Genomic DNA, 18167 nt, shown 5'->3' with positions numbered 1-18167 from the left:
ATGTTACAGTTCGCTCTGCTAACTGGTGAATTTCTGTGGTTTTTTTGGTTCCAAATGTAACTTTGGCAATTACATTTTCACCTGATTATGTCACTTGTTTTGTTCAGTGGATATATATATATATACATACATATATAAAGACACTTTGCACCATGTGATCACTTTAGAGCATTTATGTATATGTGTGAATAAAATATTTGCGCTACTTTCATAAATATGTTTAGAAATTGAGCTGGCTTTATGTAACATTTAGGGGCGCATGCATCAAGCCCTCATTTTGTGATTCCCAAATAACGATTTTTACCGATTTGCTATTTGGGAATAGCAAAATGCTATGCATGTAGGAATCGCAAAATAATTTGCGATTCCTACACATTCCTTACTTGCGACTCGCAAATTGTGAATTGCAAATAAGGAATGGCTTCCCATTCATTTCTGTGGGCCTAAAGGCCCATAGGAATCAATGGGAATTGCATGCGCAGTTTGTGAGTACCAAATAGGTACTTGCAAACTGCGCATGCAATTTCAAGGGTGCAAGGTTGCCAAAAGAACACCTTGATGCACCCCTGTAAGTGCAATTAAAAACATGTTTGTGTGCAACATAGAACATTGAAAAATGCACTTTTGTGATTTCGCAAATTAACATCAACTTTAAGTTGATGGTAAATAAAAAAAGTGTTTTTGTTGTATTGCATTTATGGAATCGCAATTTTCGATTCAAGGGAATCGCAATTTGTGATTCCCTAAATGCAATTGCAATTTAAGTAGATTACCTAAATAGCGTTTTTTGCATTTGGAATTATTCATCCCAAATGCAAAAATTGCAGTAGCACGGGGCAGAAATGCTTCAATTACTTACCGGTAATTGCATTACTCTGAGTCCTACTCCCTCGCTTCCCTTACTTACACAATGAGGCATCCCTGCCTCACCAGACACCCATACCCACATGATTTATCACGTGAGGACTATAAATAGTCCCCAGCCCCCACACACCTCCTGTAATACCACATAGATCAAAACCATACCAAAAGGTTGGCCTGGACCATCAGTGAGGGAGGGAGGGATGTAAGAAAGGGAAGCGAGGGAGTAGGACTCAGAGTAATGCAATTACCGGTAAGTAATTGAAGCATTACCTCATCGTCCCTCCCTCGCTTCCCTTCCTTACACAATGAGATGTACAAAGCCAAACAGGACAACCAAAGAAGGTATGCAAAAAACAGGTTTATTAAAAAACACAGAAAACAAGGAAAAAAACACTATTCAGGAAGCATAGTGGAAAGAACCCTGTGTCCAAAGACATCAGCACAGTCAACCTCCTGGCCAATCCTGTAATGAGAGGCAAAGGTCAACGGTGAAGCCCAGGTGGCAGCCCTGCAAATCTCAGAAATGGAAGCCCCTTTGGACCTCTGCACAGGAAGCAGCCATGGAGCGAGTGGAACAACCCTGAACCCCCAAAGGAGAAAAGTGCCCCGCCCCCTTGTACGCCAAAGAAATCAGCGATCGAACCCAACGACTCAAGGAAGGAGTAGAAGGACGCAAACCCCGATTCACAGGCCCAAAATTAACAAAAGGGAATCCAAGAGACGGAAAGGAGCGACCCGCTCCAAATAGACCAGGAGAGCACTCCTAACATCCAAAGAGTGTAGCCGCACCTCAGACTCCGAGGACGAATCAAAAAAGGAAGGAAGGACCAACTCCTGATCCCTGTGGAACTGAGAATCCACCTTAGGACGAACGGAAAGAATCGGCCGCAACACGATCCTGTCCTCAAAAACCTGACAAAAAGGGTGTTTGGAAGAAAGAGCACCCAGTTCACCCAGGCGGCGAGCAGAGAAATTGGCCACCAAAAAGAAAGTCTTGAAGGACAACAGGCGCAGATCCACAGAAAGCAAGGGCTCAAAGGGAGGGGACATCAAAGCGTCCAAGACCAGAGACAGATCCCAGGTGGGAAAATGCCGCCGAGGGGTAGGAAGAACATTACCCAAAACCTTAAAAAGGCGACTAACCACCCCCTCAGAATCCGAGAGATTGCCCCAAGAGCTTCGAAAAGCCTTAATCAAAGCCCATTGCAAACGAAGGGAAGAAACCTTCAAGCCCAAGGCAGCACCCTCCTGAAGAAACAGCATCACCTCAAGCAAAGAAGAGGAAGTAGGGTCCAAACCTTTGACAAGACACCACCGACTGAAAGAACGCCAGTGCCGCAGGTAAGACTTGTTGGTCAACGCGCGCCTAGCCGCCTGCAGTGTAGAGGTCAAACCAACCGGAACCCCTTGACGCAGAAGACCTAAGCGTTCAACCTCCAAGCCGCCAAGCGCATCCGGGCCAGAACATCCTGTTGCAATGCCGGGAAGATCAAAGGGGGCGGAGACAGAGGCAGTAACCACTCCACCTCCTACCTCATCTCCACCAGGAGAGGAAACCTGGAGGCACGAGGCCAAGCCGGGACCACCAGAATCACAGAAGCCCCCGAGGAGCGGACCCGCAGCAGGAAACGGAGAAGACGGGGGAAAGGTAGGAAAGGCATACAGAAGCCCGCGGGGCCAAGGGCAGGAGAGAGCATCCACCGCCCAGGCCGACCCCTCCCGACTGCGAGAGACAAACCGGGCAAACCAAGGCATTGCCCACATTCGCAAAGAGGTCCACCACCGGAACACCCCAACGCATCGTCAGATCCACAAACAACTCCAGACGAAGGCCAGGCCCCCCACCCCGAGAGGCTGGTATCTGTGGTCACCACAACCGGAGCCGGAGGAGAGAGAGAGAGAGAGAGAGAGAGACACCCTTCAGCAGATGACCTCGAACCACCCACCAACCCAAAGCCGTCTCAATCTGAGGGGAAACCGGGATCGGAGAAGAGAGGAGAAGGCAATGGGGAGACCAATGCACCAGAACATGAGCCATCAGTGTGTGTAAATGAAACCTGGCCCATGGAACCAGAAAAACTGTGGCCGCCATATCCTCCTGAACCTGGAGCCAACGAGCTGCCACCTGCACCGGTTCGGACAGAAGAGACAGGATATGAGAATAAATCTTGGCCACCCGAGCCTCGGGCAGAGTGACCATCCCTAAATCTGTCCGAAACCTAGCCCCAATGAAGAGACGATCTTGGGACGGAACAAGGAACGACTTTCCCAGATTGACAAGAAAGCCGTGCTCCCTCAAAACGGCCAGAACCACCTCCGTGTGATTGAGAGCCAACTGGAAAGAGGGAGCATGAATTAACCAATCGTCAGATAAGGATAAAGAAATATCCCTTAACAGTGGACCAGGGCCACCAATGGAGCCAAAAGCTTGGTGAAGACCCGAGGAGCGGACTTCAGCCTGAATGGCAAAACCGCAAACTGGAAGAGAAAGTTGCCAACCGCAAAACAAAGAAACTGCTGATGAGTCTGAGCGACTGGAACGTGAAGGTAGGCGTCCTGTAAATCGACAGATGTCATGAAGTCCCGGACCCCCACCAACGGGATGATGGACTGCAAGGTCACCATTTTGAAGTGAACGGTCCGAACCCAACCATTCACCCTTTTTAGGTCCAGAACCGGCCGGAATCCCCCTAAAACCTTCTGGACCAGAAACAAAATGGAATAACATCCCTGCGCCCGATGTACCAGAGGGACCGGAACGATCGCCTTCTTTGACAGAAGATCCCGAACCCCCTCCAGAAGAGCCTCCCTCCTGGCCGGAGACCTGGGGATAGGAGTAAGGATGGTGCCCCAGCCGGGTGGAATGGCGACAAAGTCGATAAGATAACGTCTCCTGATAATAGTCAATGCCCAGAGATCCCTTACATCCAGCCGCCAAGCTTCCAGGAAAGACACAGGACTTGAGGCTGAAACACAGTCGACGTCAGGATTTCCTCTTGAAGGCATCCGCCGGAGTCTTGGGACCAGCAAAGGTAGAAGACTTCTTGGGCCGGAACTGGCACTGACGAGCAGAAATTTTTTAGAGGACTGCCGGGAAAACTGAAATGACGAAGAGGAGGACGGAACCAGATTCCAGAAACGGCGAGAACCAGAAGCAGACGCCTTGCTCTTGTAAGGCAGCACATGCTTACGATCCTTGAAAGCCTTAGTGATCATACTATCCAGCTGGTCACCAAAAAGCATCTTGCCATCAAAGGGGATCTTAAGGAGTGAGGACTTCTCTGAAGAATCAGCTTTCCAGTCACTCATCCACAAATTCCGACGAGCCAAAACCAAGGAGCCAGAGGCCATGGCCGAAGACCGAAGCACAGCCGAAGAGACGTCAGCTAAGAGTTTAGCCTGCTGTTCCATGTGGACAAGCAAGCCAGAGCAGTCCGTCTCCTCCTGAATAGCCATGGCCAGCTTCCCAAAGTCAGACACCAAGGATTGCGCCACAAACGCAGAGTAAACGCCAGCTCGCAAAGACAAATTCCCAGCGGAAAAGGCCTTCCTCAGCGCACCTTCCACCTTCTTATCTGTGGCATCAGTCGGAGAACAGTCTTCTGGATTGATAGACGTACGACCAATCAGTGGCCAACATGGCATCCACCTTGACAGAGTGAGGAAGAGAGACCTCCCTCTCCTCCAGGGTATAAAGTTTCTGCAAAAAGCGAGGAACTGTGGAGCGCTCCAGGTCCCGCCACTCCCCCGAAATCAAGTCCTTGATGCGTCCATGAAAGGGCATAGCGATCACCGGAGGCTTAACATATTGTGGAAAGATGTCATCTGACCCCACGGGAGCTGAAAAAGGAGAAAACCCCAAGTTCTCTCTAATGTGTTGGAGAATTGCAGGCACCTCATCGCTACGTACAAGAGACAAGAAAAAAACAGGAGGTGTGTGGGGGATAGGGACTATTTATAGTCCTCATGTGATAAATCACGTGGGTATGGGTGTCTGGTGAGGCAGGGATGCCTCATTGTGTAAGTAAAGGAAGCGAGGAAGGGACGATGAGGTAATGATGCATGTGCCCCTAGGTGTCATGCATATGGGACTGACTGGTCTTACTACTCTCTCTTCGATTGGTGTTTTTAGGTGGGTAATTGCCGAAAGAGGAGTAACAGCAAGAATGTATGCAATTTACATTAATATATTGGTGTAACTATTTGAGCACAGCTCTATAACCCCCTCTCCCCCAACCCGGGAGCACTAGAGGAGCAGACCCCACCAGGCACTGGATACAGTCAATCATGTGAGATGCTACATAGAACCCTTCGAAGCAGCAGGCGAGCAACCTGCAGGCACGCACTGTATACAACCAACTACGGTAGATGCTCTCGTTATTTCCAGGTCCTCTGGAATCATCTGTATTAGGGGACACCTAAAAAGTAACCAGTGGAATTAATCACTCAAAGTTGTACAACACACAACACCATCAAAGGTTTATCAGTTATGTAATGTGATAGAAGAGGGTGCGCCATTGGTGAATATGTGATGGGGCAGTGCTCAAATGATGGTCCTCTGCAAGATGAACGAAAAAGACAAGTACATGGTACAATCACTTCAGTGGATGCTATAATTTTAAGGTAGGTAGCTTGTGGGTAGATGCTGGCCTTTTTCTTACTAATGATCCTCCTTATGGCTATCATGTAGGTCAAAACTGAAAGGTTTGTTGATGTTTTGACACAAAAATCAGTACTTAAATTGTTGTCATCTGGACAATTGATTAGGAAAGTAGCAACTCGGTAAAAATGAAATCAGAAGGGCTGTGAAATGTAGAAATAGGTGTCAATAAGGGGAAAGTTAAAAGGAAAAAAGAAATCTAGTATGTGTAATACTTAAGCAAGGAAGGGAGCTATCTATGCAAGTAAAATACCATAACACTAATTTTGGGGCAAGAAGCAGCCCTGCTTAGTGCCTGTGAAAAGACCACTGAAGGACGAGACGTAAATCAAGCCGGAGGCTGAGCTTCCCTCCTCAAGAAAATAAGTTGAGCTTTTTTTGGATAATATTGGTTATAAAAAAAGGAACAGGCCCAAATGTTGTTAGGGGACCTAAACCAAACGATTTTAACAATAATAGGTGGATAGAAGTAGGCAGAGTAGAACCGCACTTCCCCATGCTGGGGTACAAACTGTTCAAAATCAAAGGCATGCTGACATCACAGCAAAACAAAAGGGAACGCTTTCAGTTTTGGTCAGGGCTTAACTCTGCCCTCCACCGATCAATTCAAGAGGCAGGGTTGGAAAGGGGACTTGGTCCCCTTTCCAGTGTCTCTCCCCCTACTTTGGGATTGCACTAGACACACAATCTCCAAGCAGGGATCCACTTCACTAGACATATGGCAGCTATTATTGCAGGGTGGCGAGAGGCCCTACTGGCACAGGCCTGTGCTCCCACCCACCCCGGGACTCCAACAGCCTTTCTGTCCCGCTAGGGAGTGGATAAGGGGGATTAACAGAAATCTACCCCAGGGGTTAGAAAGCCCACTAGAACTAGAACACTAGGGAATGTCTTGGTTATATATTTATTGAGGTGGAGAGGGCAGACCCCTGGGCGTGCACCAATCCTGATCCCTAAAGCACCAACAATCTTTCTGACTTCCTAGGGTGCCGAGCATGCCCATCCCCTTGGCAAGTGAGAGGAAATCACAGATTTTCCTCACATTACTGTGAGGGTTATCGTCTGGAATTTTGTGCAGATCCACACAATTCTTACTACCCAGCATTTCCCACATTTCTTCCGATATAAATGCCACCCCAGTTGTGTGTTTTGACCTTGCGCACAGCACAAGATTGGATCAAAATAGGGATTATGTAAGAATCCATTCGTTTTCTTTATTATACAAATCAGACCCTGATTAAAATCACAAAGGGAACCAGGTAGAAAAAAATCTCTTCCAAAAACCTTTTCTTTTCAGAGGAATCTGAAGGAAAAGATAGTGCAATGTAGTCAAATAGGCTACAACCAAGTAATACTAGAAAATTAACACTGCAGCTTTAAGACCTCCCAATCCTCCCGTATCCCATCATGCTTTCTCAGTGGCATTTGCTCCATTTTTTTTTCTGGCTCCTAGTGACAAGATCCTGGAGCACTGACCTTGGCCTTTTTTGGATTCATCTACTGGAACCCTTGCTAAACCTTCTTTAAACACCTAAAGGCCCATAGGAATGAATGGAATAAAAGGCTTATTTGCGATTAGCAATTACCGAATCGCAAATAAGGAAGCGATTTCAAAGGTGCCAGGGTGTCCAAAGGACACCCTGTAGCACCCCTAAAATGCAAATGTACACTGTTGTTGCGCACACACATTTTCAAAGGACATGTGTGTGTGTGTAACATACAACTTAGAAAAATGCACTAAAGTGCATTTTTCTAAGTTTTCACTATTTACCACGAAGTTACACTTTGCGGTAAATAGTGGGCCCATATTGCGAATTCGCAATTTTAAAAAGGTTCATGAATAGCATTTAAGGAATCCCTAATTGAGATTTCTTAAATGCGATTTTTCGCAATTTAGCGATTTTTATAATTGCGATTTTTGCATTTGGGATGATGAATCCCAAATGCAAAAATAGTGCTTGCAAAGGGTCAGATTCTGAGAATCTGGCCCTTTGCGAGCCAATTTCAGCTTGATATATCTGGCTGTAAGTGCCTTCGCACACAATGACAGAGGATATCTCTTTCTGACTGGTCTCTTCCTCAAGAAGTTATGTTTGTCATGCTTGCCTTTTAGATGCCTTCCACTAAGTCTGTCTCCCCATGGAAGCAGGAATATATACCTAGTTTTTTCATGATGGCTCAATCTCCCTTTTTCTGGCCCGATCCCACTCGTTCAAGAGTTTAGTTGCCTCAATGAGGACAAATTATGTAAAAAGGTTATGTGGCAGACATTTCTTCTTGGCCTTTTCTCCAGAGAAGTGTTATTGGTTTAAGGTGGCCTGTAAAACGAATTTCCAAAAGGACTAATGAATTCCTTTCCATGCTGATATTTGGAGAAGGGGAGATCAATTAAGGGCCAATATTGTTGTGAACATCTTTTTAGACTCTCCTCATTAATATATTTTAAAGTTGTTTTCTTGTAAGTATTCTTGCTTCTTGCAATTACTACTGCCAGGTGAGTGGGAGAGTGGCAAGTCATATGGGCACAACTTCCATTTTTATCATTCTCATAAAACAAAGTTGTGTTGAGGATTAAGTTGTGTGTTCTGCTGAAAGGGGTGTCGGATTTGCAGTTGAGCCAGAAGAATCAGGTGCTATTTTGTTCCTCCTCCAATCTTTCCAGAGTGGACTAGCGGGTATGTTCAGGATGAAGGAGCAGTTCGGCAGCAGTTTGCTGCCTTCTCTGGGGCCTGCAAGTCTTGTTCTGTGTTTGAAACTGGAATTTCTAAGAGAGGAAAGCAAATACTTTCTCTTTTATTAAGGCTTGGGCCAATTATAAAACGTTCTTGTGCAGCCATAAGGGACTCTGTGAATATTTTACTGAGTGTAACTCTGAATTAAAAGTTGAGGGGCAAGACAAGGTTTGTTTTGTAATGTTCTCCAAAGAGTTTTTGGTCATGTAGTTGCCTATGTTTTTCTTCCTTTTATTTCTCGACATATTGCTGATGAGTCTTTATAAATGAGGAGGGATTAGTCACTGGACGATCAAGTTACCTTTGGTAATCTATTTGTCCAGTCCAGTAACTGGGGACAGAAGAATTGCATAGGAAGATAAAATATCAGTCAGGAAAGGTATGTTACTAAATGTAGGTGACTTAGTATGATTTCTTAGTCGATAAAAGGTTATTTAGTTATCATTGATTATTAGTGCTTGAGAGGGAATAAAACATTGGCCATTCATTTCTAGTCTTCCAGCCTATTACCCACCAGACCATGGGTATTGGAAAGAGACCTCTGTCTCACTTAGGTAATGGATGTTTAGGCCATGGCTTGAAATACAGCGAAAGTATCCTGTCAGAGCCAGAAAGAGTAGAAAGTCGCAGACAAATAACTGGTCCTGGCTATGACAAGTGTTTTGCTTGCTATACAACACATTTTGAACTCAATTATCCATTTTAATGGGGGTGGAAAGTCATTGACTCGTGGGCGACATGGTTGAATTTACAGACACCAACCAAAAAGTGCTGACCTGAATGAAGTACCACAACAATAGAAACCCTCCTAAAATCATTCGTCTTCAATGAGTTTGTACATTTGTAGAACTTGGATAACAGTACGAAAATCTACTTCAAAAAAGTAGGATGGGAGGTAGTTTTTGGTTTTCTACTAGGTAGTTATGATGGATGTAGGCTCTGCCCAGTTACGTGTCTCTTATTGTAAAATAGCTAGCAGGTTAGGAAAGTGTACCTTTTGAGGAATTGGAAAAGGAAACGTAATCATAAGTGTCTGAAGCATTCAGAACTGAACGTGGTCATAGTTATCTTCGTGACCACGAAAATGGCAAGTCTCTTGTATGCACCACAGAATCATGGCTTCCCGGGGAACAAGCTGGTTCAGGAGTTGGAGTCCGGCTCCTGCTAAGGAGGAGAAACTGAAACAGTGAACCATGCATTCATTGCACTGAGGATCCCTGTCGCATTAAACAGACCATTGGCGCCATAGGTTAAGATGCTCTTTTTGGTGCAGACAGACATGAGAGTGATATTTGCTCGGCTCTGGATTGTATTGCTGTTATTATTTATTATTTAGTCAGAAATATATGTAAAAATAAAAATATTATGCCTTGTTACCTGTATGCAAAGTAATTTATAAGTATATATTTTCCAGTAAAAAAGGTAGTATAAAGAGGAGAGATTGTCTTGCCTCTTGGAAAAGAGGAAACATCCTTGCTGACCTACAGTTTCTGACCTGATACATATTGTCTATATGGTTAGTATCCAAAAACTAAAAATCCATCGTGGAGACAAGACTATGCTGGTAAGCCAGTAACCTACAGTGGATACATAAAGAGTACTAGATTTCCAGATTTTTTATGTGAAGCAAGGTCTTCTATCAGACGTAAAGTTTGGAAAACTTTGCACTCGTAGCAGAGCCCAAAAGGAATAATGAAGTTGTTTAAATGTCTGAAACAAGTATGTTCTCTGTAATGACCAGTGGTATGCCCCCTGAATATCAAATGAACAATATCGATGGGATAGAATATACAAAATAAAATATGGACCGGCAAATAAGTCCAGATTGTTTTATACCGAACTCCACATATATATTATACCTGCATGATAGATATATCTTCAAGGTACCTAGATATGTAGTTAGGAATAGTAAATCTATACTTCCCTTTATGCGTTTGACGTTTGGTATTTTGTTCTTCAATTTTAGTATACCATGTTATTATAAGTGTTTATATTCAGTAGCACAAACCTCATCTCTGCAATATGTACTGTTAAGATTGTATCTCAATTATATATTCTGAGAATGATGGTAGCAATTCAGAATTATTAAAACACTTTTTTGGTTTAAAGGTTGTAGCTCTATTGTTGGTAGAGATGTTGGCAAGTGTTCTATGGCCAGTATAGTCCAAATTATGCCTTAGTTTATGTGGAAAACAGCGTATGTGCTGCAGCTAGATATGAATGGTTTGCTAGTGCTCTTTAAGTTGCTTGATTCAGAGGCTTTGTGTCTTTATCTTTTGAATGGCGGAACCAATTTTACACACAGCTATTTATGTGATGCTTTACTGTAAGAGTAGAAGAAATGCTGATACTAAGTAGACCGTTATATTTTTCAATGTTATTTCAAGTAAAGTCAAAATACTTTATTTTCAAGAAATAAATTCTAATAGAAATATACACACATTTCACAATTCATTAAAATAGAAGAAAAGGCTTAAATAACCTAAAACAACAATTAATTATGACATCTTTCAGCCATAAATACTTACACATTGTACAATTATTTCAATGTTATTTGGTTTTTCGACCATAGTATCATATGCTTACATAACCCTCTTCCCAAGCCTTTAAATCTCAGACATCTTCTATTTGATGTATCAGTTCACTTTATCGGATTGTGTTATCCCAAATTGCTACATGTGTACTGCACACTTTGTGTACAACAAGGCTGTACGCTGCCAAATGGAAAGGTTTTACCTTTTGTTAGGACGCTGTATTGCTGTATCTCCGAGCAAAGGTGGCAAGAAGGGCAACCAAGAGCTTCCTAGTTAAATGTGAACAAGTCTATCTTGTCGCTGTCTTTTGCCCTTTTGTAAAACTGATAGTAGAAGTAAGTGGCATTTTAAAAACACAGTATGGTGCTGCAGCCTTGGAAATGTCAAGGTGTACTATGCATTGTATAGTAGTTAATGTAAAAAATAAGATTAATTGAAGAGGCTTTTGTAAGTTGTGATTGGCACGTTGAGGGAGTCATTTTAAATCATACCTAGTTGCATCATATATTAGAGTGTAAGCTCCAAAACACCCACTTGCCATCACTGTAATTGTGGCTCATATGTTGTCAACTTACCCCACGTTCATGAGGTCGAGTGTCAGATCTAGCAGATTCCAGTTTATGGGTGAAAAAACACCCTTATGACATGGGGTAAGTTGACCACTGTAGTTAGAGTACCATAAAAAGAAATAGATGTTTCCTACAGTCTTTCGTAATATAGAATACCAAATAATACTTACTAACACTTTTCTTCTGTTCCAGGTGAACACATGACAGAGGAGGAGCTTGCTGAACATCTCACTACCCTTATAGGTCTAAATCCAGAGGGCGGGAGCTCTGAAAATGAAAGTTATGATGCAACAGGTATGCGTTACTATATTAATCTATAGGTAGATTAAGACGTCAAATGTCATATTTGCTCTTCCAGTTACTTCTATTGCCTACTTTTGTTATTGTTTCATTCAGATGCATTCACATCAGGTGGCAATAGGTATTTTGATTTATTTTGGGTCACCATCATCTGTTGGGGTGGTTTTACGGGTTTGATTTTTCGTCTTTTCTTTTGTTTACAGTTGTTCTTAATGAGGACAAGTTCCCGTGCCCTTTCTTTTCCACTTGTGGTCTATTCCTTACACCTTCCCTCCGTTTTGCACTTTGATTTACCACAGCTTCTCTATGCCGCCTCTTTCCATAACACTGTTATTCCTATATCTCAGGTTTGTCATGGCCTCCACCTCCCAAGAAAATGTAGCCAAATTGTGTCTTTTGAAGCATCAGATAATAGATGAAGAGTCATAGTGTTTTAAAAACAGTTTGAAATGGTATTCATCACTTGTGAAGTTGTTCAGTCCCTCAGGGTCTACAATAGCCAGGAGCATTATTTCACTGCAACAGGAAGTCATGAATATGCATATTAGAATTAATATGTGCCTGAAAGGAACCCTGGGTACACAGCAGACAATTTTATTTGTTGCAGTGTGCCTAACATAATTACTGTGTCATCTCATAACCTACCAAAAAAATGCGACCAGACTAGCTACTGATATATGAAGGTTGCGAATACGTTCGCCTGCTTGCTTTTTTTTAATTATTATTTTTTTAATGTTTTTATTGACTTTTCCAACTCGAACACAGGCAGTTCTTGCTATAAAATAACAGGTCAATGTACAGTACATGTATTGTATTGTTATTGTAATTGTATTGTAATTACATTTATATAGCACTTACTACCCCTGACGAGGCGTCAAATCGCTTTTTCGGCGGGTAGCACGCTACTCCGGGACCCATAGAGGATTAGTGTTGAATTAGTATAGTGAAACATGCAAGTACATTTTAAGTGGTGGATAGGTTAGTCAGTTATTTGGAATGATAGAAGAAGGATAGAGGAGGAAAAAAACGTTTGTATTTATATAGCTCTTGTTACCTCTGATGGGGTGTTGAAACACGCTATTCAGAAAGCCCATAAAGGATTAGTGGTGAATTAATATGGTGAAATAGGAAAGTAATTTCAGTGGTGGATATTAGTCAGTTATTTGGAGTGAGAAGGATAGCGGAGGGATAAAAGGGGAAAAAAGGTTTGCATTCATATAGCACTTGTTACCCCTGATGGATGTCGAAGCGCTTTTTCATAAAGGATTAGTGTTGAAAATTAGTATAGTAAAATATGAAGAAATTTGAGTAGTGGATATGTTATTCAGTTATTTGGGTAGAGAAGGGTAGGTGGCGGGATAGTGAAGGGAAAGGGGTTTGTATTTATATAGCGCTTGCTACCCCTGAGTGGGTTTTGAAGCGCAAGTAGCTCGCTACTCTGGAACCCATCAGGATTATTAGTATGGTGAAACATGAAAGTAATTTTAGTGGTGGATATGTTAGTCAGTTATTTGGATTGAGAAGGGTTGGGGAGGGGTAGAAAAGAGGGAAGATTTTAGAAAGGTTTGTTTTGGGGGATCGGTATAGTAAAAGAGGTGTAAAATGAGGCAAGGAGGGGTAGAGTAGGAGAAAGTCTAGATAGGGTTATTTTGGGGATCATAGTAATGGTATGGGGTTTGGGGTTAAATGAGAGAGTGGATGTAGAGGATATATTTTGCGAAGTATAGGCTGAGTAATAGGGAAGTGCATTTGAAATGCTAAATTAGAAGAAAGTGATAAATATATAGATCCATAAGTACATTGAAAGTATATAGATGCATAATGTAAACACAGTTTAAACAGCTCACAGACTCTGATGTAGAATATCCCTGTTGCTGGAGGGGAGGGAAGGGGGGAGGGAGGGTGGCTGATTTCACTGGCTTGTGAACACAAAATGGTGGATGGGGGTGCACTGTTTTAACATACAGGTCTTAGCACAGAGCAAAGGAGAAATTTGGAGGGAAACTGAAAGTCATCAGCAATGAGAGGGAAAAACTACTGAGTTTTGACTGCAAATCCCACAACTCAACACGTTAAATGGAAGCAATCATGGGTAGGAAAAAACACAAGTTTAAAACACAAAACAGGTGATAAAATATTCAATGACAGGCAGGTTAAAACTACAATTTTTAAACAACCACAAGCAAAGACAGAAATCACAGAAAGGGAAAATCTCTTTTTAACCCTTTCGATGCTGATGACGAGCTCAGCTCGTCATCACCCACGGGTGTCGTGTGCTGATGACGAGCTGAGCTCGTCATGGAAACAGCAAAATGGCAATTCCCAGCACAGGACGGGAAAACTGCCAGCAGCCATGTGGTTAAACACTTTTGTATTGGGGAAGAGACAGCACTAGTCTGCCTCCTTACCACTTCCTGGACTCTGCTCACTGCAATCTGGGGCACAGTCTTGCAATGTCTGCATTAGGTCTAAGGCTCGCATTAACTTACAAATTGTTGGTTGAGTATGGGGTCCCCGTTCTTACAAATACACCATAATACATATAACTGCATTTCCATCCTAATACATGAATTTCCTCCAGTAGGCAGGCCCTTTGCACATGTCTTAGTCTCCCTTCTCTCTCCATGAACTAAAACACAGGAAGACCGCCCAGGCGACCAGCCAGATGCACACAGTTTCAATCTGCATGATCCCCCACATATTCCACTAGGGGTTCCCAAATATCTCTGGGGCGGGATGTGACAGGCAGGATTTTCTGAATAGATCGCAAGCTGGTCTATACAATATATGAAATCTGTGAGCCAATCTTTGATCTTGGGGCCTGCCCCCTGCCCCATCTGAAAGCCACATTACGCTTGGCCAATAGCAGTCCCATTGCTGCAAATCTCCTATTTGTTTTCTGTATTTCAGCCGTGTAACTCAGTAGCGCAAGCAAGGGGGACCTGGGGAGCGGGACGCTGATCATTTTGGATAGTGCATCTATCACCTCCCGCCAGTACCCCTCAACTTCACTGCATTGCCATGCGAGATGTTTGAAATCTGCACCCTCCTACTGGCAACGCATGCAACAATCGTCATTTCTCAATTTGTATTTGCATAGCAGTGTATGTGTGTAATAGGTTCTGCGTAGGAACTTAAAGTGGATAATACGCAGTCGGCTGCTTGCCGTGATGGCTTTGGTCTGTGTGCAGGAATAAGCCCAATACTCATCTGTCAGTGGCGTTTCCAAGTCATGATCCCACTCCTCTCTATCCCCACATGCCAACTGTGGCTTTTCTAACAGCATAGCACGATATGTTTGGGATACGGCGTGCACCGGTCCTGACATGTTTAACACTGTGTGCAGGACCTCTAGCGTGGGGGGCTCTTGTGGGAATCCTGGGATATTGGCCCTAATTTCATGCCTCAGTCTTATATACAGAAAAACCTTCCGCAGAGTGGCCCCCTCCACGGTCAGAAGCTCCTGGCAGTCTTTAAACTTTCCCTTGTTGTACAAATCCCCCCATACACTGAGGCTCCTCTTGCAAAGCATTTCCCGACATACAGCCTCCTCAGTGTCATTAGCGCTTAGGAGTTTCGAAAATGGCACAAGCGGGGAATATAGCACAGGTTTATCCACTATTCTAGCTAAGCGCTTCCACGCATTATTGGTGCAGGTTACCGTGTGGTGGATTACTCCCTCCCCAGGGACACATGTTCCCAGAAAGGAGCTTAGGGGCGTGGGTGCCATGTATCCCTGCTCAATGGCCAAGTGTGGCATAATAGGCGGTGGATGAAGCCAGTACACTGTGTAGTGAGCTTGAGCTCTGAGGTAGTAAAGTTCCATATCTGGTGCTTCGAATCCCCCTTGGAGAAAGGTTGCGTCTTAGTCCTCCATCCCACCCGGTGTTGCTTCCCCCCCCCCCTGCCAGCTTGATAAGTAAAGACCAGAGAGTAATAAAGAAGGGGAGCCCTGGGTTGTAGGGTATGTTGATGAATAAATATAGCAGTTTGGATAGGATATTCATCTTCATCAAGGCCACCCTGCCGGCCAAAGTGAGTGGCAGTGTGATCCATCGATCCACCCAGTTGCTGATAGTTTCAACTGAAGCACCATAATTTATGCAGATAGTTTCCTCCGTATCTCTAGTTATGGTCACGCCCAAATATTCTATTTCAGATTCACCCTAGCTTAATGGGAATTCCAGGGAGAATTTAGCAGTGTTGGGAGTGAGTGGGAAGATCTGCGATTTACTCCAGTTAAGTCTTATCCTGGATGTGTCACCAAACCTGATAAACTGCCGGAGGATCGAGCTGAGACTAGTGTTGGGGTCCCGTAAATAGAGGGTGATATCATCAACATATAACAATATAAATATCTGCCGGGAGGGATATTGTATGGCATAGTCTCTGTGATGTTGCCACCACTCCCGCTCTATGACAGGCAGCCTCCGGCCGCCTTAACCCCATACAAATGACACCTACTGAGAAAGGATTCCTTCCAGCCACCATGCAGAGTGGCCCTTCCTCTACCCCGTTTCTTCGTAGCACAGTGCTCCCAGCACATCACATATGTGAACATAAAGGAGACACATAACCCAATGTACTCTTGCCAGTACATCATACAACGTGAACATTAACAATGTACATTTATCACGTTGTATTCCTTAACAGGGCAACTCGCCCATGAACATGAATGCAAAGTCGGCATTTCATTACTGTGCGCACGCGCACTAGAACAGAGGATGTGCAACATGCCCCTCCGTCATAACGCGCATGCGCTGCATCCACCGCTCCCCTGAACATGCGTGCAGCACCTCAATGACTAGGCATTTAGGGCGAGGCACCTCCTTCTATTTCTACCATCACACAGGTGTAGTCAATAACCCGGGCTATTTAAAATCCGAACGAAGGCCCTCTCACTTCAAATCCGGGCACCGCAGAAGGACGACAGGTCCAAGGGGGAACCAGACCGGCATTTCCGTGAGTAAACAGTCGATCACCAGGATTGGGGTAAGCCAATGCATCTCTCTCCCTACAGGTTGTTCGTTAACCACGCGCTTCTTTTAAACCTCTTCCAGGGTCTTTTTCTCTGCCGAGTGACCCAAGGAGGCGTTTACAGATACTAGCCTGTGTGAGGATATAGTATGCTTACTTACCTGCTCCTCACCATGTCTAAAATTACGCTGTCTTAGCCCACCACCACCAAAATCGGTCTCATGATAAAACCACCTAGTCATGTCATGTACATGACCACACCCTAGTCCGATATAGGTCGAGCACACACCTTACCAGTCTGCAATTTCTGTGTTAACAGCCTATCATGCATATTTGACTCTACTTGTACGTCTGTCTATGTCCTATGTGTTATATGTAGTAAAAGCAAGAGGGAATCCCCCTCTACATATAGACGCACTTTAGGGAGTGCGACACATTTAAAAACAAACACAACCACTATAATTTAGTATTATTTAATTGCACTTTATCACCTATTGGTCCTGAGTAAAGCCAGTTTTTAAAGGCCTGGCTGAAACATGTAGACCACACTGGACGTAGGGGATCATAAATTCTCCAACACGTCCGACTGCCTTTTTATCCGCTAACAGGGGCCCAGTTAATAAAATTTAACTATCTTACCCTCGGGTACTGGGACCCACTGTATAGCTTTTAATTTTCACTTTCTCACTCACTACACTGCACACTCAGCAATTATACCAGCTCGGCAGTAACTCTGGCGTTGAAGCACACCCGGGACACGCTAGGTGTCACTGTGGTGGGCCCGATGATGAAGCATGCCACCAACTAGGTTGGTGGGTGAGGGCTTTTTATAACAAACCCAATGGTTTTCCAGATAAAAGCGTACATAACAAGAGTCTCCCACTTTTAGCTAGTCCTTATTGATATACTATATATAAACTGGGGATCCAGACTAGCTTACCTAGTCCTCACTCTCTCCTTTGATCAGGCACACGCCTTATTTTGGCTGCCAGGGGTTCAACAGCCAGGGCAAATAGTAACGGCGATAATGGGCATCCCTGGTGCGTGCTTCTTGTAAAAGGAATCGGGTCGGAGTACAGGTCGTTAACCTGAACAACGGCCTCAGGTTGGGAACAGAGTAGTCTTATCCATGCTAAGAATGGCTGGGGAAGGCCCATTCTGCCTAGTATTGTGATCATATAATCACATTCCAGGGAATCAAAGACTTTTGTGGTGTCTAGAAAAATCCCAGCTGCAGACAGAGCTGGATCTATATTGTGCAAGAGTGCAAATGTGGTTTGCACATTATGTGAGGTGGCTCTGGCAGGTATAAAGCCCACCTGGTCTGGGAGGGTCAACCCGTCCATCAGCCGGGTCAGCCGCTTGGCAAGGACTTTGGCTAGGATCTTTGTGCTGCTGATTAATGACAGGGATCTATATGCCAAGCATTCTTTGGCCTCCTTGCCTGGCTTAAATAAAGATATGATCAAGGCTTGTTGCATGGACATGGGGAGAGTCCCAGACTCTCTAGCTTCCTCAAAGACTTGCTTGG

The 18167-nt window shown here is 44.0% G+C and overlaps 1 protein-coding gene across 1 annotated transcript in view; it reads left to right on the top strand.

Annotated features, from left to right (window-relative positions):
- CFAP251 (cilia and flagella associated protein 251) overlaps window positions 1-18167 on the top strand; it is a 663510-nt gene that overhangs the window by 636681 nt on the left and 8662 nt on the right. The window contains exon 21 of the mRNA XM_086942981.1: window positions 11552-11653. Within this exon, the coding sequence (XP_086799107.1) occupies window positions 11552-11653 (102 nt within the window). The remainder of the gene's footprint in view (window positions 1-11551; window positions 11654-18167) is intronic.

Source organism: Lissotriton vulgaris, chromosome 11, assembly GCF_964263255.1.
Source record: "Lissotriton vulgaris chromosome 11, aLisVul1.2, whole genome shotgun sequence".
In the NCBI taxonomy this organism is placed as follows: Eukaryota; Metazoa; Chordata; class Amphibia; order Caudata; family Salamandridae; genus Lissotriton; species Lissotriton vulgaris.
This window is presented reverse-complemented; position numbering and strand designations above follow the sequence as displayed.